The sequence below is a fragment of the Alexandromys fortis genome, unplaced genomic scaffold, assembly GCF_014885135.2.
Source record: "Alexandromys fortis isolate MF-2015 unplaced genomic scaffold, M_Fortis_MF-2015_v1.1 scaffold_0, whole genome shotgun sequence".
NCBI classification, from domain to species: Eukaryota; Metazoa; Chordata; class Mammalia; order Rodentia; family Cricetidae; genus Alexandromys; species Alexandromys fortis.
Genome location: NW_026067949.1, coordinates 37,639,172 through 37,664,323, shown reverse-complemented (window position 1 = coordinate 37,664,323; position 25,152 = coordinate 37,639,172). Strand labels below are relative to the sequence as shown.

Sequence of the window (25,152 nt, the reverse complement as noted above, 5' to 3'; positions counted from 1 at the left end):
TATGTATTTTTAAACATTCTTTTACAAAAATATAAACTATACTCTTCGTGTGTGTGTATATTCCTCTTAATGCTTGTGTCCACCTATATGTGGAGTATGTTTGTCTTCATCATTGTCTTCTTCACGTACCTCCAAACCTTTGTAGGTTTCTTTGATTTGTTTTGTGGTTTTATTTTTTGAGACAGGGTTCTTCTATGTAACAGTCCTGACTGTCCTGGAACTCACTCTGTAGACCAGGCTGCCCTCGAACTCAGAATTCTGCCTGTCTCTGCCTCTGCCTCTCAAGTGCTGAGATTTAAGGCTTGTGCCACCATCACCCGCACCCTTCTGTGTTTGAGACATGGTTTTACACTAAGACTGAGGTTCTCAAATTGGGCTACCCAGAAGCCCTCAGAGATTCTGTTCTCTTTGAATTCTCAGCACCGGTGGGATTGTAGCCAAGAAGTACCTCACTGTCAGGCCAGGGTTGAAAGGCTTCCATTAGCTGTTTCAGTGGTTATCCCCATCATGGTCTTGACCTCTTTGCTGGTGTTTTCACTTCTCCCTCTCTTTGACTGGACTTTGGGAGCTCAGCCCAATGCTCCATTGTGGTTCTCTGCATCTGCTTCCATCAGTTGCTAGATATAGGTTCTATAATGAGAATTAAGATATTCATCAATCTGACCACAGGACAAGGCCAGTTCAGGCACCCTCTCTAATATTGCTTAGGGTTTTAGCTGGTGTCATCCTTGTGGGCTCCTAGGAATTTCCCTAGTGCCACGTTTCATGCTAGCCCCATAATGGCTCCCTCAATCAAGAGATTCTTTCTTTGTTTTCTGTCTCTGTCCTTCCCTCATCTTGACCATCCTGTTCCCTGTAGTTCTCCTCTCACTTCTCCTTCCCCCCTCCTCCCCTTCCACCGTCTTTTCTCCCCCCACCCCCACGCTTCCAATTTTCTCAGGAGATCTTGCCTATTTTCCCTTCCTAGGAAGTTCTATGTATGTTTCTCTTAGGGTTCTCTGTGTTACTTACCTTCTCTGGGGTCATGGCTCCTTATCCTTTGCTTTACAGCTAGTATTCACTTATGAGTGAGTACATGCCTTGCTCATTTTTCTGGGTCTGTGTTACCTCACTCAGGATGGTTTCTTCTACTTTCATCATTTGCATGCAAATTTCAAGATGTTTAGTTTAGAATATCAGGTTTGTATCTCGATTTTTTTTTCAGATTTCTTATTTTCACATTTAGTTATAAAACCTTTTTGAGTCTGGTGAAAAAAAAAACTTTCTCTCAAATCTTTTTCCCCCAAAACTGGATATGTTGTCACATTCAGTTTCAAAATGCAAACAGCCTAAGAGCTTTAAGAACATTAACCAGACTGTTTCCCTTACAATTGCAAAGAGCACTGAAACAGCCTAAGTTGTTCGACTTTGCTGTTTCGTAGCCTAAGTACCATCATCATTAGAAATTATTTTACAGGAAGATCAAGCAACAAAGGGCAATATTCAAACATAATATAAACAACGGAGCTGTACGACTTTTAGCAACAAAAACGGTGGAGTATAAGATCAAACTACCTGGTGATCATAAAGTCGTAGGGACATGGTAATTTTTTCTTTATATATTTGCTCTTTAAAAAAACTCATGCATTTCAGAATCCATTGGTACACTCTCAATTCCCATGGTATCAATTGGAGAGCAATTTAAAATAAATTATGCAATAAGAGACACAAAAAGAGACAAGTTTGTTTATATAGCCATAAAGTGATATTGAGTTATTTCAACTAAAGTTAGTAAGTGGGCAAAGAATCAGACATGAAGAGGTGATGAATGGCAGATCACATGTGAAAGCTCATGGTGAAGATGGAGGTATAAAATAAACAGTATAAATCAGTCCCACGTTAATCATTCCTCTGTTCTTTTTCTTTCTTTGGAAACTGTTATTTGTGCCCTTTCATTAAGATGCACAGAGATCTCTGAAATCTAAACACTTAATGAACTGTGTAAGAATCTAAACCTACTTAGTCCATCCTAACCACAAAGTTCTGTCTATGTAACAAACATACTTGGAAGTCTCTGAACTCCTGATACCAAATTGTAATGGGAGGCTAGATTTTGAAAGGGGTCATGATGCCTCTATTAATTACATATGAATGAGAAGAGTGTTTTGCTTGCCAATATGAAAGAAGGATTAAATAGTTAGAATAATATTAGTGTGTTAGTTTATGATAGGTCTAATACAAACAATGATAATTAGAATATTTATATTGCTCATTTGCACGGACTATTGTTTGAAAGAATTGCATAGCCAGGGATGAAGCACACCAGTGACCTCTTTTTCTGCAATATTTTCTGTTTCTTTTGAGACACAAAGAGAACATATAAAGACAGTACCAGGAGAGACCTCAGTCTTTCCTACATACCTAGAATAATTTATTTGATATAAGATATTTTAAGATACATAAATATATTAACTGAATATATATTAATAATAAGAAGTTGAAGCTGAATATTAAAATAAGTAGTGCAAAATAAAGGAAAAATGGAAAATAAATGTACAAACAAGCAAAAGGCTAAAAACATACTACAAAATTATGCTTAAATTCAAACATATTAATAACAGCATGAAATGCCAGCTGACTAAATTCCACAGTGGAGACTATGAGAGTGCTCTTAAAAGAACAAAACCATAACATTTTTTATAATCGGGGCAGCTATGAGTGAATATTTACATGAAACAACATTTATTTTATTTAAAATAAACATGCCTTAAGTAGTGACAAAGTATAAAAATGATGAAATTGATAAGAACATACTATATAAAAAATAAACATAAAATGGCTACAGTGCCTATTATTACTATTCCAAAAAGTAGAGTATTACAGCTATTAATAAACAAAACATAAATGACAAGCTCCTAGCATATGATGAAAATAACAATAAAATATATTTGTATACAAATGCAAACTTGCCAATATAAGAGTTATCTGAGAGAACTACTAGACATATCTACATTTATAGTAGGTAATTCACATTTCTATGAAGTTATTAAGCACATAGGAACTATATATATTGACACCATGAAGAATAGTATATAAAGTGCTATACACTATAACTCATTTCTTTAATATAAGACTAATAGAAGACAATAGTCTCTGCAACTGTGGATGATAATAAAACATCTGTACTATAAACAATACTCCATTAATTTTAAAGAATCGAGCTCATACTAGTCTTTTCACAAGGAAAAGAGGTCTCTAGACTCTGAAAATTAAGCAGCAGGGGGCAATAGCAGTTAAGCAAAAAAACCATAAAACATCTTCTTGAGAATGTTAAGGTGAATTATGTATGAAAATACATTATAATCCTTGCTGTCATTAAAAGTCTATTTGAACTTACTTATTACAAATTAAAAATGGTAACAGTGAACATTTTTTCATTGTTTTGCAACTATATTCAGCTTTACACAAACAAAATCAAATTAAAAAAATAGAGATTGGGTTTGTACTCAAACAGACTGACAGAGTTGAGAAGAGAATGGACTATGCTCAATGAAATGCATTTTTTTCTTTTTTTAATTTTTTTTAATTTATTAAAGATTTCTGTCTCTTCCCCACCGCCGCCTCCCCTTTCCCTCCCCCTCCCCCAATCAAGTCCCCCCCCTCGTTAGCCCCAAAGAGCAATCAGGGTCTCTGCCCTGTGGGAAGTCCAAGGACCACCCTCCTCCATCCAGGTCTCGGTAAGGTGAGCATCCAGACTGCCTAGGCTCCCACAAAGGCAATACGTGCAGTAGGATCAAAAACCCATTGCCATTGTTCTTGAGGTCTCAGTAGTCCTCATTGTCCACTATGTTCAGTGAGACCTGTTTTAACCCAGGCTTTTTCATACCCAGGACAGCTGGCCTTGGTGAGTTCCCCATAGAACATCCCCATTGTCTCAGTGTGTGGGTGCACCCTTCGCGGTCCTGAGTTCCTTACCGAGAGCACGAGTGAAATGCATTTTTTAAATGGAAAATAACAACAGCAGGGAAGAATATTATGGGTTAGAAGCTTCTGCAGCCAGAAAACTGATACAGTTACATATCTGAGAATGTAAGGAGGTGTAAGCTGGGAAATAAAGTTTTGAAGTTGAGATATAATTTCCTGGAATTAATAAACTCATAGTGTTATTTGACTATGGGGATTGCTTTTTTATTTTAAGAACTGTTCACTGATGTAAGTGGATACAGGAAGGTGATTACTGAAGAAGAGCTCAAGAGATTGGGAGTATTGAATATTTTAGTTGCCACGGATTATTTTGTGGGACAGTATCGAAAGTCCTGATAATATACCAAATGCTAAAATCTTTTAAGGATTAAGAAGAATCTCAAAGAAGTCGACTGCTCATATGATTTGATGGCACTTTATCTAATGGTGTTTTAAGGAGGAAAAGTGGAATGTCCTCCTGTTATAGATGCATGACAAACAGGCTTCAGTTATTCTCTTATTAATAAGTATACAATCTCATCAATGTGTGACATGAACAGCTCATTCTGTTACACAGGGTATACAGGGTTCCAGCCAAGGTATCTCAAAGACTAGCGATAAGCTCAGAATTCGATCAGCTTTCTAGGGGAGAAGCTAGTAGTATTTGATTAGCTGTAGCTAAGCTGTGAACTGAGATCACCTGGATACAGTTTCTATTCATGACTTTCTCAAGCTGATGATTGGATTAGAAATGTCTCAAAAACCATAGGCAGAAACATTTTACGTTTAGCCTAGAGGTCGCATGCTGTCATTTGCCTGATCATTGCACTCTGCTCAGACTAACTGGATAGAGAAACAGATAGACTTTTCCCACTTACTAATAAAAAGGATGTGAATGCCAACTTGTTTCTCTGTAAAGAGGATGAGAAAGGGAGGATTGTGGTAGCCATATTGGACGGTCTGGAAAGGCAAGGAAGGACAAAGGGAGGTACAATGTGAAGAAGGTCATTGCCAAAAGGAAGGTGAAAGAGAAAACAGCTGTGATTTTGCACAGCACATACATAAAGAGTTAAGCATGAAATAAATTTTAAAAAGTGTTATCATATGTTGGAGAATAACTTGATAATATAATGTATAGAGCACAATAAGGAAGTCAGGACTGGAAGTAATATGTTATATTAGGCAAATCATTGCATCTGTTTAAGTCCTAAGTACACAAAATTTCCAAAACTCCCCTGATAATTTTTATTTAAAGTTATCTTTTGAAAGCCTGTGATCTCTTTCCACTTCCTGTTATTTTTCCCATGGAACACATAAAGAATGTAGATTTACTTAGCTTTATTTCCATCCTATTGTGTGTTTATATGTCAGCTGCCTTCAAGTTCATTTCCAATTCTACACTTCTAGGATCCTGAAATGTAAGTCCATTTTGAATTGACAGGGGAAAATATTGAGACAGTATAATGAAATAGTAATAATAATTATTACAATGACCTTAAAAATATTTATTTATTTATCGAGTATTTAGCATATGGCAGGAATTTATTCATGTATATTATATACTTGCATATATATCCGTGTATGTGTGTAAGAGCACAAACAGCTCAATCTACCAATTTCATTGGGGACGATGTGAAGTTACCATGATTGGAAGTGACTACTCATTTTGTGGTTCTTTAGTAATAGAGAAAACAGTGTGTTTATTTTGGTTCTGAAAAGTTAGTAATAAACTGGAGAAGAGAGTGAAGAGGAAAAAGCAGCAGAAACTGTCCCTGATAAAAGGGGTCTGCACCATCTCTGAACACAGTGTATCCATTACATTCAGACCTTGGAAAGCCCTCAGCTGCAGAGCACAGTTGACAAAGCTTAGCTGTGTTACCATATTCCTGCTTGGAACTTCTACATCCTCAGCATATTGGTTTTAAGAGCCTGTCTGTGTTGCTTAACTTGGTACTCTTAAAAATGGAAGAATGAATACTATTGACCTTCTCTTATTAATATGTCAGTGAAATGATCTTAATCTGTGGAGTCATTCAATCTCTGGCCGAGACTAGCTAAGGAAGTATAATGCTGTTTTATTCGCGTGCTTTCATTGTCATGGAGTCAGAAGGAATTGAGTAAATTGAGAAATGTGACAGAATGCTAAGCATAAAGTGAAAATAGAGGAGAAGCAAGCTTTGAAACAATCTAACGGGTTCAGATTATAACCGTAAAATAAGTTTCCATTTCACAGAATCACGATTTGTTTTGTAATCACCCCTATAGTCAGCCTTTTAAAGCTATTTCTTTTCTGATGCCCCTTTTCTTCCTACTATGGCTTTTGAAAACAAGTCAGGACCTGCTGTGGTTTTTGAATTAAGATTCTTTCCCTGATAGTTAAGATACAAAACCTGGGGAGTAGTTTAAAAGTGCCATAGAACTGATTTTATTAAACACAGAACGGAATAAGTTAACTGAACAAAGATAAATATACATACATTAAACTAGAAAACAATAAAATGTTTTAAAATGAAAACTTTAAAGCCTTTCTGAATGAAGTCTTTGGAGGTTGGGATTGTTGTTGAAATGCCATTTCAAACTAGTTATTGTGACAAGGAACGTGCAGTTGTTAACTCAGTTCCGGTAAGACATTTGCAAATTGAAAATTCGGAGTTAATGGATAGCAACCTTCACTAAATAAGCTATATTAGCCAGGAGCCATAGCATATTTATATATTGCTATTTCTAATAATGTGTACCATATAGTACACATGGTTTGAAATAAAAAAAAGGCTTCATTCTTTTAATTCTCAGTGTACAATTGTAACAAAGCTGGTTTAAATTTAGTTTGTGTCCTTAGTCTCTACAATTCTTAAATTTATACCCACAAAAACAAGTAAACTATATGCTATATTACCAGTAAACTTTCTCACAATTAATCAAGGAAAACATTTTTAAGATTTTATATCAACTTCAGAATGTTACTATTTATCTGTATAGATCCATATGTTTGGAAAGTTCATTGCCATTGTTTAAATTGAACTCATATTAACAATCAAGGTAATGATTTTATAACTTGGCTGCAGAATAATTTTTCCCTTTTCTGTGTTTGTTCAATTTCTAGGAAAAAAAATCATAATTAAAGCTTTTATACTGTGCAGAGTGGTTTATTCTGTGTTTTGAAACTGCATAAATATTCTGGTTTTTAAAAAAATTATCAGCCGAGTTGTGGTGGCACACACCTTTAATCCCAGCACCTGGGAGGCAGAGGCAGGCAGATCTCTGTGGGTTCGAGGCCAGCCTGGTCTACAAGAGCTAGTTTTAGGACAGCTTCAAAATGCTAGAAACAATGAATTAATTTAAGAAACCAGTAGAGAAATGTTCAAAATAGAAATAAAATTTTCCTCTTAATTTTTAAAAACAAGACAATACCCATATTTCTCCTTTCAAAACAAATAGCAGGACACTGGATGCTTATACCCCCAAATGGACATTTTATTGCATAAGCTCGGGCAGTTCACTTCATGAGTCACAACTGGCTTTTATGACAATTAAAAGTAATCAAACCAGGCTTCACCAGCTCATGCTGTAAATGGCAGGTGCTCTGTTTAGACACACAAGCCATTAAGCTTTTCTTTCAATTATAACAACCACTCAGATTAATATTTCAACTGTATCTCACCTAGCTGTTCAATAAACAATTACACTGAAGTAAGAGTTAGTTACACTAAAACACACTGATAAAACCTTTTTCATTAAGGAGAGAAATCAATGAAGACTGACAAGATGATTTCATAATGTATTATGAATATGTACTTACATTTCATCAGATTAAATAGCAAAATGAAAAGCCCAGATAATGAAAACTATAAACAACTCCTAAGCAAAATGTCTTTGCCTGCTATGAAAGATAAGTGTAGGTGGGATATTTGTAGTTTTAGGGTTCCAATTTAAAGGAAATGAGTAATTATGACTTGAAATAATTTTCTTGGCTAGTTCTGAACTTCAAACTCCCCCTCTGTTTTTTATTTAGGTTTTACATACCTTAAACTAAACAATGCATTAAATATTGTTCAATGTTTTCCTCAAAGCTTTAGAATCAAATGTTCACCAATCTGAGAATGCAGTTCAGACATTTTCAGTACATGTTATTCCAAATATTTCAAGTCATCCTAAAAATGTTATCCTAGTTCATTTTATTCATTAAGTATGCCACTAAATCATTGAATTCACCTAGTCTTATCTACAACATTTTCTTTGTATGAATTAATTCAATACCAAAATAGACTAACTTTTTCTTTCCTATCTCTGTTACATTTCCTGTGCTGTTGTGAAATGACTCTTAAACTCTACTTTATAGACTATCACACCCCTGCTGAAAACTGTGACTTACTGTGAAACTGGAAAGTTCTGAATACTCAAAACTTCTGCTTAACCAAAGAAAACAGTTTCATGCACAAATGCTTTTTAGGATGGGCTGTAAACTAAATAACTCATCTGGGGTTGATGTAACTGGAGGTTTCCTGACAGTTCCCGAATAACCACTATGAGCCTTAATATTAATTATAAACTACTTTTCCTATTAGCCGAAATTTATTATTAGCTAGTTCTTATTACTTAAATTATTTAATTTCTATTATTCTATATTTTACCGTGAAACCTGTGACTTGTTACCTCACATCTTGCTTCTCCAGTGGCTGCTGGTGTCTTCCAGGCACTGCCTTCTTCTCCCCCATCTCTCCTTGGACTTCCCTCCTAACTATATTCTGCGTGTAATATGCCAAAGTAGTTTATTTATTAAGCAAAGGTAAAAAGACACACTAACTGCATACAGAAGGACATCCCACATTAAGTTGGAAATATTGTTAAGCAACCAATGTTATTATAAAAATGGAACCAAAGCAGTCAGAAGAAGGCAGGGTGTTAAGTGTTATTAAAGTGTTGGTGGGGATCTCATCAGTGTTTTACATGATATATACTAAATGTCTCAATAAAATCCATTATGTGGAACACAAAGTCTGCGTCATTCATGGTGTGTCTGTGGTGAATGGAGGCTGATGTTATTCCACTTCCCAGATTGAGAAGATCATCACATAACAGTAGCCTGGGAAATACCTAAATCAAACACGCAAAATATTTCTATTGAATTCACAGTACTGTTACACCACTGAATGATATAAAGTATTGAAGGTAAACTCAGAACCATGTGTAATTAAGAGTGAGAGAGATTATCAGACTTGGTGCAAGAAGCCTTAATCTACTGAGTCATCTCACTGGTCTGATAGGAGGAGCCTTTTTCATAGCTGTGGGTGGTATACATTTATTCCAATATTTGTTCCAATATCTTAGTCTTCATGTCATAGTTATATATCTGAATAGTGATTCAATAAAATATTCCATAGTCTCCATACATTGCCACGCACATTTTTTTTGGTGCCAAACCATACTTTACATGATAGGGCTTCAGCAATATTGTCATATAAAAAAGTATCTGTGTTAAAATGGACTTCTTAAAAACAGGCATTGGGGCGGTGATATGGAAGAAACTGGCTGGAGAAAGAAAATTGGTCCTTTATGTTGTCCTCTGACCTGTAGTCACTCACCCATAGCATTTTTGTATATACACACACAGACACGCATGCACACACACACACACACACACACACACACACACGAAAAGATCTCATGGATGGACTGGGAGTGTAAGTGGGGATGGGAACAGGAGGGATCACATGGGGGAGGGTTCGGAGGGAGGTTGTCCGCTGACCTGCAGTCACTTACCCATAGAATTTTTGTACACACACACACACACACACACACACACATGGTGTGGGAGGTCCTTCTGTCGATGTGTTGCTTTTATTGGTTAATGAATAAGGAACTGCTTTGAGCTTATGGCAGGAAGAACAGAAGTAGGCAGGGAAAGTTCGGCTGTATGCTGGGATAAAGGAGGCAGAGTCAAAGAGACACCATTACCTGCAGGAGATAGATGTGCTGAAAGTTTGCTAGTAGGTCACGACCTTGTGTTGATATACAGATTAATTGAAATGGGTTAAATTAATATGTAAGAGTTAGACAATAAGAAGCTATCGCTAATGGACCAGTGATTTAATTAATACAGTTTCTGTGTGATTATTTCAGGTCCCAGCAGGGCAGCTGGGAACCAACAAGAAGTTCTCTCCTCCAACACACACACACACACACACACACACACACACACGATAAAATCTCATGGGATAGACTGGGGAGGCTTATGGGGAAGGGAACGGAGGGATCACACTGGTGAGGGGATAGAGAGAGGTTGTTCTCTGACCTCTATCACTCAACCATAGCATTTGTGTACACACACACACGCACACATGATAAGATCTCATGGATGGACTAGGGGGGCAGGTGGGAATGGGAACAGGAAGGTTCATAATGGGGACGGGATGAGAGAGTCATGGGAAAGATTAATGGAATAAGGGGGCATTACTGAGGTTATGGGTAAACCTAATGCAATAGAAACTTCCTGCAATCTTGTAGGGTGACCCTAAGAAAACTCCTAATAATGGGTATACAGAGCCTGAACCGGCAGTCTTTTGTAACAAAGCAAGGCTTCAGTAGTGGGACTAAGACATCAACCCAGCCACAAAACCTTAAACCTGCTGCCTGCTCGATGTGCAGGGATAATAATAGTGGCACAGAACTTGAGGGAGTAGAGAATCAATGATTGTTCCAATCTGAGGTCCATGCCAGAAGAGAGCGCCTGTGCTTGACACTGAATGGCCAGGAACCAGAGGCTGGATAGCCCAGAGACCTAGAACAGCACCAGACTTGACTGGGGGAAAAAAAAAGTCAGTGACATGATTTGTAGTAATACTCTGCTCTACCCATTGACTTTAGCCTAGCATAATCATCATCAGAGAGGTTTCTACAAGCCACTGAAACTTAAGGCAGCAGATGTAGAGACCCATAGTCAAGCATTAGGTGGAACTCGGGGACTCCTAAGAGGTGGGTATAGGATGGAGCCAGAGGAACAGGAGGCACCACACAAACAAGGCCCACAGATTCAATGAACCACGGCCCATAGGGGGCTCACAGAGACTGAACCAACACTCAGGGAACCTGCATGGGTATGATCTAGGTCCTTGGCATATGCTAAATTGTGTAGTTTGGGGTTTTGTGTAACTCCTAAAAGTGGGAGCAGGGGCTGTCTGTGACTCTTTTGCCTACTCTTAGAACCCCCAACCATCCTTGATATGAATATGTTTGCTTATTCTTATTGTATTTTGATATGCCATGTTAGGTTGATTTGCAGAAGATCTGCTCTTTTCTGAAGAGAAATGGAGGCATGGATCTGGTTGAAGGGGGTCCAGGGAGTGGAGGGAGGGCAGACTTTGGTCAGGATGTAATAATATAAAGAATGAATAAAATAAAATATAACTATATTTCCAAAAATATATATAAAATTAAACATATAATGACGTTTTTAAAATATAAAGAGGTTTCTTCAATAAAACATGAATCAGATATGGAGGACATGTGGATTTGCACTTCATGCCTTTGAAAGCAAATGGTTTAAAGAGAAAATGGTTGTACTGAAAGGATAAAAGAAGAAAAATTGGATAACAGCTAAGTATGCTATTGGCAGCAAAGGAATCCTATTATAAGTAAAATAATATTTAAATCTTCTAATCATTTAACTACTGGAATGTCCTAATACTATCAGAAAGCTCTTCTTATCTCTCAAATGCCTTCACATTTGCTATGAATTTGTAAGAGCATTAAGGCTTCACTATCACCGTAATTAGATGGACTAAAAAAATAGTACCTCCTTATGTTGCCAATTCCTGATTCTTCAGAGTGATGGCAGAAAGCCTTAGCATGGATTACTAAAACCTGGGGTCACTCATAACAGATGAAAATTACCCAGAGCTCATTATGTCTATCCCATTGAAATACAAATGCCGCTACGAGCTTCAACAAAATTGCATTGATAGTGTAATAAACATTCTTCAGCCTATGTAGACAATCTTGAAAAGGGAAAACATAAAATAAAATATATTAGCTACAAGTAAAATAAGCCGGTTATTCAAAGCCTCGGTGTAGTTGCTTAATATTGACCAGTCTGAGGAATATTGACATTAGAGTTTATAAGCCATGGAGGAGGGGAAGTCCATGAACTCTGATTGCATGCACAGAGTAAAAGATCCACTTCAGGAAAACAAGCTTACATGACCTAAGAAGTTAAAACAAATACTAGAAAACTATTTCTATTTGATTCTATGCAATGTAGTATCAGTCTTCAGACTGTATCACCAATTTATTTAAGTATCCCTTGCACTTACTGACACCTGTCATGATGAAACACTGAGAAAATTTTTCTGCACATAAAACTGAGTAAAAAGATTTGCTTTCCATTTTTATAATTATTACAAATTTTGTATTGTGATAGTATTTATTGTATTAGATACCTAAATCCCGAGTTAGAAAGGGACTCAAAACACATCTTTAAAATGCAATAAAATCCCAAAAATATGATACTCTTGAAGCCTCTATATTATATGGAAAATATTCCAGATAATCATGCATTATAATAAAACTTGAGAAACTTTTAGTATATACTTATTAATCAAGTTTTCAAACATGTTGTGTATTTGTATGTGTAGTGTGCATATGTGTACGTTTGTGTGTTTGCATATGTATGGACTCCTTCTTGTGTTTGTATTCCTGAATATGGAGGCCCAAGGTTGAACTACACTATCTACCTTATTTACTTTATATCTTGTATGTTAATGACACGTTCCTTGTTGAATTCAGAGCTCACATATTTTTCTAGTTTAGCTACCAAGTTTGCTCTGAGTTTTGCCCATATCCCCTCAAAGTTGCTAGGATTACCAGCATGGCACCAAGCCCACCCAGCACATCAGTATTTTGTAGAAACCCTGTATGACAGTCCTCATACCTGTATGACAAGTTTGTTTCTGCTGTGCCAGTTCCATAGCCCTTAATTTACAAATTTAATAATAAAAGTTGGAAACTGTTATATGCCGTACCATTCTAGAATTATATATGAAAGTTGTATTTCTTCAATATGATTTCTCTAATAAAGAGTCACAACTCTACCTATTGGACTGCCTCCGTTGTAAACACATACAAGTATGTATCTTTTAAAAAACAATAATGTCTTTCAAGCTCCAGTAGCATAGGAATATTAAATTATGTACATTCCATGCGTGTTAATTTGAACATTTGATTATCTGGATGCTCTGCTATGTGTGATCAGGGAGCGTCTGGAAATTCTTGAAAGTGCTGCAAAGACTGCCTTCTCTGTAGCTTGTGTGAATGCTCGTCAAAATAATACCTTAGTCACAAGCAAGCACTACTTCTGTTCCCAGGAAAAAGCTTAGTCTCTCGTTTCTCTTGACAGTGTGCAGACCTGGGTTCTTCAAAGCTTCTCCTCACAGCCAGAGCTGCAGCAAATGTCCACCTCACAGTTACACCCATGAGGAAGCTTCCACCTCTTGTGTCTGTGAAAAGGATTATTTCAGGAGGGAATCTGATCCGCCCACAATGGCATGCACAAGTAAGGAACCCTGTGGCTATTTGGTGATGTTCCCTTTCACCAGTTTGTAGAAAAAGCATAATGGAGCCTGTTGTGTTTTATGAACAGGCTCTCTAAAGCAGGCATGTTTCCCATTCACAGGGCAGGTCCTTTTCCACATTTTAAATTCCTTGGGTTAGCATTGAAAAATAAATGTCTTCTTATGATAAGCTGTCAGAAGTATCCTTTTCCCTCACTTCAAATTTAACATCCGAGGCACTAATAAACAATTCCTTTCATTTTGTGGTTTAATTGAGTATACTTGACTTCAGCAAATCTTTTTATCTTTTCACATCAGATTTGTTACATAATTCCTTTGAAGACAGTTTTCTGAACTTATAATTACACAACAAATCACAGCTTCAACAACTTATAGCCTACATGACTAAGCTGTGGGGCTATCCAGACAGAGGTCATTTGCCAAAATATAAAGGCACAGTCCGAGAGCATGACAAACAAGGTGGCAAATCAGACGAGAACACTATATAAAGCCCAACTTTCAATCTAGATTATCATGCAACTGCAACGTGTCTTTTTAGTTAAAGTTATTGACCATTATAAAAGCTTTACATGTGATCAAATAATCAGTGTAGATTATATATTTAGCACTATTATCAATATTTCGAGACCATAAATGTACATCTACAAAATTATATATTTTTTTCAATTTTAATATATTTGTGGAAACCTAATGTGGCTATTTATACACTTAAAGATGGTTAGCTAACAAGGTTCCCCATCATTTGCTTGCTTGACGACTATGCTTGTAGATATTTTTCACTAGCAAAGTGTCTATAATAAGTGAGAAAAAGAAAGTATAAAGAAGGAAAGTGAATATATCTTTCTTCACAATGTGTACCACTCGTGGCCTTCCTTCACTTTATTTGTTAGTTGCCAGTTAACTGTATGTACACTAAATAATGTTCATGAGACTATACATTTTTCATTGATCTATTGACAGAAAATAGTATTGATGACATTACATAAAATAATCACAAGTTGATTTTAAACAAATTTCAGTGGCTGAGTTTTATATATAACTGAAAAAGCACTCTTTGTAAACCAAGGGTAATGATTTTGTTGACCAAATGATTAGTAGCTACAAAATACCTTCTCAGTAAGTTAGAGTATTATACACACTTTTGTGATAGTTTACTGGAATGATAAAATATTTTGTTACAGTGGAATTCAAGCAGTGTTTAATATGTAAGATGTAAGTTGTATCAAACAGCAAATGGGTGTATCAGGACACACTAAAAATATGGTGTCAGATCATTCCATACATTTCACAAAGGTGTGTATTTGTAGACTGATTTAACTGATCCAGCCATAGTTTACATTTTTAGCATAAATATGAATGTACATTGTTTATTTATTTTTTTTTATTTTTGGACTCAAAGGGAAGGCTTTGATTTGGTGGTAAGAATTTCTTAACTCTCCTTTGGAATTAACGTACACAGATTTCACATTTCCTCCATCTTCAGCTCTGTGGATTTCTACTATTATGTTCAAAGGAGGAATTGATAGTTGTTTTTACGAGTATTACTTTGAGTGTGTGTGTCTGTTTTCAGTTTGATTCAGAGTACCACAGCCGCTCATGATCCCCTCATGGCTTGCCTGAGTTTCGGAAGATCTTGAGCTTTGTTCTGCCATTGACATTTTGTCCTTGTATTTATGATTAAAATTCCTTTTAAGATATAAGTTCTGGGAACAGAGTTTTAGGAATCTATCAAACAAAACCAAGCATAAAAAAAGCCAAGAATCTGATGACTATACTTAAGCCAGGAATCCATCTCTCAGCTATTCCACGGCCCACACATCTCAACGACTGTTAGGGCTGTGGCGTGTTTTAGGTGTAGGCTAAGTTGAATCCTTTAATTTTACTACTACTTTGTAGTATCACTTGAACTTTGTTTTCTTGGTAATGTATGACCTACAGCTGTGGATGTGTTATTACCAGAGTCTTAAGTAAAAGAAGCCAGCCAGGCGTATCTTTGTTGATTTAGAACGAAGAAAAAATGCAAGTAGAATTCAGTTGGTAGCAATAAATTGGAATTTGACATGCCTCAGGTCTGTTTCATCTTCTTTCTTAAATGTTAAGCCCATTTTTTTTTACCTGAAATTATACTATCTCTATTTTTTTCTATTAACTAATCCAAAGTCTGTAATAAATAATAATACTTTTATTCATATCTCTAAATATATTTGTGGATTAAAAAGTGGCTGTAATGCATATAATACTTCCTAAGGTTCCGTGATGGGTATTTTGGGTATGCTTGAGGGAAGCAAGCTAAGACCTTAGATACAGAGTTGTTCTATTTAAATGTAGTTGTAAAACCATCCTAAACACCAGTTCTCTTCTTAAATTACCTTTAAATATATTCCTCAAAGATGGTGGAGTTATGTAAGGTTGAAATAAAACTTGAGACTTACATTTATTTGGAACACACACATATTAGGCTAACTTAGCAAGATTAACTCATGTTTATAATTTATTCAAATAAAAGAAGACTCCATTTCACCACTATTAGGGACATGTACTGATGAGATCTTTGTCTGGCAGAGTTACTCACTTTGAAACTTACACAAAGACTAAGTCTCAAACAAACATAACAGCAAGCTTGTTTGAGAACACATGATCACATAACATTTAAGGCTGACTAAAATTTAAATATTTAAACATTTAAAATTTTAACTTATAGAAATTCATTTTGTTTCATCTTTGTACATGAATAATTAGGTTCTGAAACAGATAAAATGATATTGACTGTTGTTTTCATCTAGACGAGAAAGCTTTTAAGCAATCAAATCTGTCCATGTGTAAAAATGAAATGTGTGATAAAAACTACATGAAATTAGAGAAGCTGTCACAGTATTAGTCTAAGATGATGTATCCATTAGAGTATTTTAATTGCATGGTTTTTTCTTATGGTGGTAAACGACAAGACTGAAAATATCCCATAACACCGAACCCTTTCTACTCACATTGCATCATCTTTACTAGAAATTCCAGCCTCAGTTAAAATTCTGATGTTGAATTGGAGTCAAAGAACCTAGTTTCTAAACAGTGGTCTTGACCTTCTGCTTTTATCCCTGAGCTGTGTTCTCTCAGGAGAGCTTCAAATTCTGTTCATTTTCTATGCATCCAATTACTTTTCTGTAGAATCTATTGTCAAGAGCCTTCTTGAAAAGTTCTCCTTTTACCAATGCTGTTGTTTAACAGAGACTTCATAGTTACTTCCAACTTTCAATGGGAAAGCATGTTATTCAATGTACAAAGACTTGGGGTTTCTTTTTGTGCAGTTTAGAAAGCTTTTAAGCAAACATAGTTACTATGTTTTTAAGCATAAACATGTATGTAACATTTCTATAAATACATAAATTTATTCCATAATTATGAACATCTAGTTTAATAAAAACATCTTATTCTATTAAATAAGCTTATACCAGACCAAAAGTAAATTATGATTTTTATGTTGCATAAACACCACCATTTTCCTAAAATTTTAATTTTTAAAAATTATTATAAAATAGGGCATAAATATTAATTATAAATTTAGTTTTCTCCGGGCCAGGAATTAGTATGATAAAGGACACTAATGAATATCATCTTAAATATGTTTTCTCACTTTACTTTGCAAACCAGGACCCCCCTCAGCTCCTCGGAATGCCATCTCAAATGTTAATGAAACTAGTGTCTTTCTGGAGTGGATTCCGCCTGCTGACACTGGTGGACGGAAAGATGTGTCATATTATATTGCATGCAAGAAGTGCAACTCCCATGCAGGGGTGTGTGAGGAGTGTGGAGATCATGTCAGGTACCTCCCCCAGCAAATCGGCCTGACAAATACCTCTGTCATGATGGTGGACCTTCTTGCTCACACAAACTATACCTTTGAAATTGGGGCAGTGAATGGAGTTTCCGACTTGAGCCCAGAGACCCAGCAGTATGTGTCTGTAAATGTAACCACGAATCAAGCAGGTAAGTGTCATGTCCAACCCAACTATATGTTTTAGAATTCGTTCTGCCAATTGCATCCCTAGCCAGGACTTAACAGACGAAGTCCTATGAGGGAATGTCCTCAGCATGCAGAAGGTCAAGTCTTAAAAGAAACTATATTTCAAAGTTTAGTCTACCTTAAAGAGAATGTTTTCTAAGTGCAAACATCCATTGACAAAAAACAAGAGAGGTATGTTTTAATGAATTATTTCATTAAACATACATTTCTGGAGTAATTTCTTTAATACCTATTACTTGTCATTTATGTGATATATATAGTATGTTTTATGTTTCAAATCTACATTTTGTTGCTTTGTTAATGTCAACAGTTCTTTTTAAAATTTGTTTGCATAGTATGCTTTATTTGTTGTTTTGTTTCTTGCTTTACAGCAATAGCAACATTTTTTTTACAAGCGATAATAGTCGTTTCTTTATTTTTTCAATTTTATTCAAATATCCATCATTTTTGCCACATCCACTTATAAAAATAGAATAATTGTTAGGTCTGTTTGAGCTGAAGATTCCTTTGTTCTTCTGTTTGTGTTCTCCTTTACGCTAACAAGCATGGAGTTCTGTGCTAAGACTTCAACTCACTGGGTGATCAAAAATCTCTCAGTATAAGAAAGCATTGAAATCTGCCCCTTGGCTTGCACATGACGGCGGTCATATTAACAATCACAAGTGTTCAGTAATGTGAACTGTCATCTGTATTTGGATAAATGTAGACTATAGTGCTATAGCCTCAGGCGTCTGAGGTAAAATCTTTAACTCTCAACAATATTTGATTCTAAGATGAGCTACACAATATCATCTTGTAAATAATAAGAACTCACTGAGATGTTCTTCCTAGGGAGAAAATTTAGTGGTTTTCATTATCTTAGCATCTTTATAAGATACTCCTTAGTGATAAGCTATATGAGAGAGTAACTTGATCATTTTACGGACAATACCAACAGCCAACAATATTCTGTAGTTTTCTGACTTACTGGCATCTTCTAAGTACAATGTTTGTGAATTCAACCTTCAATATGTAATATGGCAAGGAAGTTATTAATACCCCGTAGCCATGTAATATCAATCCTGTAGTTAGTACTTTCTGTCATTAAAGGAGATATTTATGTCATTTATGTCTAGATGTCATAGTACCCACAATAAAATCACTGTAAACTTATTCCTTAAGTTTAAAACACTGTTTTACTCCGTGTCACTAATTTGCATTAAATAAGTTTCATTTCCACCTAAAATGTGAATTAAAGAAACTTTTAAAAAGAATTCTATTTAGTGCTACCATGGCTAAAGCATCATTAAGTTTCAATGTCACAGGAAGTGGGCTTTGTATTCAGATTTTATGATTACATTTCTAAGTATTCAGTTTAATTTATACAAAAATACTTTTTAACAAATCTTAACTTAAAAATTTAATTTCTCAAAGGATTGATTTCTATAATGTTTGTTTATATTGTGATTAAAAGATTACAAATTGTACTAGCCTCAACAGATGTTCTGGTATTTACTAATCAATATGTTTTGTGTGCTACTAAAACATGGATGAATTTGGTAAAAATACAGAAAGAAGAATGGTTATTCAATATGAATCTTTGCATTAAGCTAGGAATGAAAACTGATTACCCAAATATGTCTATAAAACATAAAAATGATTAATGTATGGAAATTTATACAAAATTAAAACATTTTCCAAAAACTGATAGTCAGAAAAGTTAAATATTAGTGATACTTGTTTGCATTTGTTTTAATTAACTTTAAAGTTGAAAAAAGTAAATAATAGATTTATATTAAACATTATGTAAAATGTATTTGTAGAGTAACAAGCAATAATTCTAAATACTTCCTGTGAGATTTTCTTGGTCAAGAAAAGTAACTTATGGAAACGAGAAGGAGAAAAGCAAAGGAAATGTGATGTAAGACAAAGGAAGTAAGATTTGGTCATGGGGAGAGGAGCATGGTAGGAGAGTAAAATCTGAATGGATTAACACATAATGAGCTTTCTTTCAAACTGGAAAGGGAATGAGAGGATTCAGTTATAACTGTGTGCCAGCACATAGAAAAGCAACTAAATTAACAGAGGTTTCCATGTAACAATATTTCTCAGGTACTTATTTAGATTTACTTATGACATTAACATTTTTCAGTTTTATCCTTTTACAAAATCTAGAACATATATAATTCAATATGCATTTAACAGTACATCCCTTAAAACAAAATATTCTACTGAAATAATTTAATTTGAATGTTTTTCTGCTCACAAAATATTGTACACATATTATAGCCTTGTAAATATATTTAATTATTTTGTTTAAATAACGGTTCAATGGCCATATTTAAACTAGGATTTGAAAATTCTAAAACATGCACATATATTTTAATACTAAATAATCAGTTATTTCTAAATAACATATCAAAATTATTACTCAATTTGTTAGTCGGGATTCTCTATAGTAATGAAAGTTAAGGAATGAATCTCTCTAAATAGAAAGAGAATTATTAGAATGACTTACAGGCTGTGGTCCAGCTAATCCAACAATGGTTGTCTATGAATGGAACAAGTATCAAGTAGTAGTTCGGTCCAGAGGCTGGATGTCTCACCTTGTCTTCAGCATACGCTGGAATCTGGAAGACGTAGGCTCTAATGCTAGTAAAGGAATAGACTTGCTAAGAAGTTGGCAATGAGCAAAACCTTCCTTTATTTCAGGTACTTATATAGGCTTCCAGCAAATGTCATGGCCCAGTTTAGAAGCAGGTCTTCCCACCTCAATAGATCTGTATTGAAAGTGTGTCTTCCCACCTGAAAGATACATATCAGAAACCAATTTTCCAACTTCAAATTAGGGGAACTATCCCTCACAGGTGTGCCCTACTTTTGTGTCTTAGTTAATTTAAGATATAGTCAAATTGACAAAAAATATAGCTATAGCTATCACTCTAGTTAATATTCAAAAGTACAGAATTTTACTTTCAATAGGTGAAAACTTTCAGTAAAAGATCTCTTATTTCATATGTGATTCTCAATCCCTTAAACTCTTCAGACAGTTAGCAATGTATCTAAGGTTCTCTATAGTGTGGGAGCTTCATTTTCTGGATCTACTTCAGGCAATTAATTATGGACATCTTGAACCTACAGGAATTGAGGTTAACCTATAATTTAGTATTCAATAATTCCTCAACTCTTTCTTTCTCTAGAATATCTAGAAATAACTAAAATGTGTAATTGAATCTAGAAGTATTAATGATGTACAATAAAGGATTATATTGCAAAGTCCTCCATCAAGTTAAAGTGCTCATCTAGTCAGATAAAGGATTGTGCGGTACAATAGCTTAGCCAAGTATGAAAAGTATTGAGACATCATGAATCAGTTTTCACTGAATGTGTATTCCTCAGATTTTGAAGTTCTTGCTGGTACAGATAATAAGACCTTTTTATTCTAGTCCAGGCATGCAAGCTATCTGCCTATTTTGCAGCTTAGCTTCCTCTGATTATTATGAGATTCATAGTTTCCTTCCACCTGAAAAGATGCCATGGATCCCATTTGCCTCTCCTCTCTTGAGCCTTAGAGTAATCAGGAAGTTATTTCAGCACAACTCAAATTATGTGTCATAAAATACAGATATCAGAAATTATGAAAGTTTCAAAAATTGTACCGACCTTTTATTTTTTCTTTGATGTTATGAAGAAAATATCTTATTGACCTTTCAGGAGATGCAATCAGTGCAATTGTAGAGGGTTTTAACCAAATTGCATTTTAAGATTACTATTTGTGAGTCATCAGATTTATTTTCATTGGTAAATTAAGAAATCCGCAGTGTACCACATTTCATTTCATATTTATTAAATTAATTGATAAAGATTAAATACCTGTGCCAGCTTCAAGGAGTAGTGCATAATCCACAGTCCCATATTTATAGCATGCTGAGTACAAAATTTACATGCTTCTTTATTAGGAATGCATACAACTTAATCTCATACTTATTTCTCCATGACTTTTCAAATTTAATTATAGATTCATGGAAAAGTGATATTCTAGAAATATCTTGTCCCTGCTACTAACTAGATAATTGGTTCCCAGGAGTCAGATGGAATGTTGAACACATGGGATGATATTTGGGCCAAAGAGGATTGCTTTCTATTAGTAGTTACCTGCCTAACAAGGGTGTGCATTCGGTGTGAAACAAATAGAGGGCACGGGAAGACTTCAGCAGATATATATGTCAAAAAGGCTAGCAATAAAGCTTTTAGTAGTTGAAGTAAATTTCCAGTCACTTAGATTCTTTTATTTATCTAATCATTCCAATACTCGGGATTTCACAAGTCTCGGCATACATTTGTCTCATTTGTTTAAAGGACAAGCAAATAAATTTACCTGCTCCTGTAAACCAGGAATTTGATAGGAAATACTTAGATTCTATTGTTGATATTAGTCCCCTCATTTGTGACACATGGGATACTTGATGACTCTCTTAACACACCTTGATTATCTCAAGCTAATAAGCTAACTTAAACTTCCTTTCATAGCCATATATCATTTAGACACATTCAGCCCTTTACATAGTTTTTATACCTAACATATGGTCATAACAAATGTAGTATGATTTTAATGAATAAAATATTAATTTCATGAAGTGTTTTAGGTGAGGTAGAACGTATATAGAGATTATATGCCCCTACAGTTATCAGAGAGTCATCTTCTAACTAGAAGACCCTTGCTACACTGGATGTCTTAGTAAGGGTTTCTATTGCTGAGGCAAAATACCATGACCAAACAGCAAGTTGGGGAGGAAAAGGTTTATATGGCTTACACTTCATCATTATTGTTCATCACTAAAGGAAGTCAAGACAGGAATTCAAACAGATGTGATCCCAGTACAGAATGATGCAGAGGCCATGACACAGTGATGCTTACTGGCTTGCTTCCAATGACTTGCTCAATCCACCTTATAGAACCCAGGACCAGCAGTCCAGGGATAGCACCACCCTCTACGGCCTGAGTCCTTCCCCATTAATCAGTAAATGAGAATATACCTTACAGCTTGATTTCAGAGTGATTCCTCAATTGAGTTTTCTTCTTCTATGATGACTCTAGCTTGTGTCAGGTTGGCACACAAAACTATTCAGTCCACTGTATTTCAACTAGTTGCTCACTTTTCTCTATTCAAATTCCTTTTAAAAGTCTGTTATCAGCATCCCTACATGACTGAGAACAGTTCCTGTATTTACATTTGCCTTCTCTTTCTCATAGCTCCCTGAGGCTGTGGGGAGGCAATGGCTGAAGACATCCCATTCAGGACTAAGTGTTTCAAGGTTTCTTGTTCCGTGAAAACGGTTCAGTTGTGAACCTGAGTATTAGTTTTCATGAACTGCAGAAGGAATAATCTCAGATGATATCTGAGAGAGACAGCTATGGGTATAGCAGAATTTCATTAGGAGTCATTTCATTGCTCTGTTTTTTTAAAATAACAATAGCACTTGATTTTCATATAGGCCTATAGATTATCCAGTCTTAGGCTTTTAGCTAGCCAGCATCTGGCATGAGTTACATATCATGGATTAGGTATTAAATCCAACCAGATAGTGGCTGGTTACTCCTTCAACATTAGCTCCATTATCACAACATGTCAATCAGACATGTCACCATTATATATCACACAACTTGTAATTTGGTTTCTCCTCTGGTAGTGTAGAGAATAACTTCTATGTACCATGAACAACACTTGGCAGGGATGAAGGATCTAGTTAGGGACTAGATCTACTTCTTTATGTCGAATGAATATATAAATATTACCTTTAGCAAGAATGATACAATCAATATTAAGTACTCTGATTTGCATTCTAATCATTTTACTATGGCCAAAATATTCTATAGCTATATCTGTTGCTTATTTACCATCATTTGCACTTACTATTGTCATATATCCACTTTATATTTTAATTATGTAGTTGTATTTTGTCAATTCTATACATGTATGTAGTGTTACATTTTCTTTCCTCTTTACATGCTCCCATATCTCCTTTCTATCCTTACCAGCCCCAGCCTTTTCCACACTATTTTATTTCTTCTTTCTATTTTGTGGTTCATTTAACTTAGTCAAGGCCATATGTCTGAGGATTGGATTGAAACAATTGAACATGGTGTGGTCACCAGGGGTTACAGTACTGAAACCAATGACCTCTAATTTTTTCCTGAATCCATCCGAGGAAAATAGTTCAGCTTGAGGAGTGGAGGCCCTGAGCCATGCCCCCAAAAAAGTCCTAGTGTAGGTTGGAAACATTCTTGATTCTTGTATAAACCCAGACAAGGTATGTAAAGAAGCTCTGAGTTTACGATTTGAATATTGGTCTGATCCAGATAAGAGCATTCTGTCTTCCAGCTCTTTTATTGTCCCATCCATTTCACATGTCTCCTGTTGCATGCTTAGTTTTACAAAAGCCAGGCATAAGGTATAACTACTTTCTTCATTTTCTTTTTTTAACATTATAATATTGACAAAATAATTGAGCATAGCTCTACACAAGAGTTTGTAACAGTGGTTGATGGAATATTCTAAAGCCTCTCACTCAATTTTCTACTGCTCCAACAAAATAGCCAAGAAAATTAGTTTATGTGTGAAAAAGATGAGATTTCCTCCCTGTGTAAAAAGTCTCAACTCATGACTGGATGAACAGAAGTGAGGCCTCTGTTGGCATCCCATGTGAGGAATAGAGTAGAGAAAACTATTCTCATTATCCAGGGAGCAGAGAGGCTGTGGAAGATGCATGGGCCCACAAGACGGTTCGTACTCATGGCCCCAATTACCCAAGGATCTGCTAACAGACCTCCATTTTTAAAAGTGCTACCATCCCCTGATATCATTAGTAGGCAAGCGAACTTGTTAACACAGGGTATTTTTCACATATTCAGTATTTACAGTTCACTTCCCAGTGTTTTCTGACATTATTGGTTTTAACTATTACTCATGATTTGTTGCTAATGTACCTTCTCTTTTTTATTGTTTTTAATGAGCTGTTCATTTTTTTTCTTCTCCCCCCTCCTTTCCTCTCATCTCTCGTGATCCTCACACTCCCAATTTACTTAGGAAATCTTGTGTTTTTCAGCTTTCTATATAGATCCTTGCTTGTCTTTCTTGCTAAAGTGAATTTTCACAAACTCCATAACCAGAATTTCTGATTCCATTCATAAAAGAAAAAGGAATAAAAGTGTACCATCTCCAGGCATAATCACAGAGCACAGGCAGACACACACAGACAGACACAGACCAATTATACTATATTCCCTTTCGTGACTCGTCTGAGGAGTGTCATCTGCCTGACGATCATCTGGGTACCAGCTCTAAGTTTGCTTTTATATGCCAATTCTGGATGCAAACTTACTGTCATTACATGAATGTGTTCTATTAAGTGTTTTCTCTAAAGCCATTGAAGTCTAACTGAGTTCAGAGTCAGCGCTTCTAGGTTATTGGTATGTTCAGTCATTCATCTCATTGGCATGCATCCTATGAACTTATTTGCACAAAGATGCATATTTCATATTTGTGATTGATACATTTATATTTGTTTCTAAATTCACTGTAATATGTCATTTGTCTGTTGTTACTAGTCCACCAGAACATGGTATTTAGAGCACTCTGAGTGGTC

The 25,152-nt window shown here is 35.4% G+C and overlaps 1 protein-coding gene across 9 annotated transcripts in view; it reads left to right on the top strand.

Moving 5' to 3' along the window:
• Positions 1–25,152, top strand: part of Epha5 (EPH receptor A5) — a 278,614-nt gene that overhangs the window by 133,809 nt on the left and 119,653 nt on the right. For 4 of the 9 annotated variants that reach the window (XM_050150282.1, XM_050150279.1, XM_050150280.1 and 1 more), the window contains exons 4-5: positions 13,334–13,489; positions 17,154–17,489. The exons of 3 other annotated variants lie outside the window; for them this stretch is intronic. In XM_050150282.1, the coding sequence (XP_050006239.1) occupies positions 13,334–13,489; positions 17,154–17,489 (492 nt within the window). The remainder of the gene's footprint in view (positions 1–13,333; positions 13,490–17,153; positions 17,490–25,152) is intronic. 2 more of the 9 variants (XM_050150284.1, XM_050150283.1) reach the window with 1 other exon arrangement.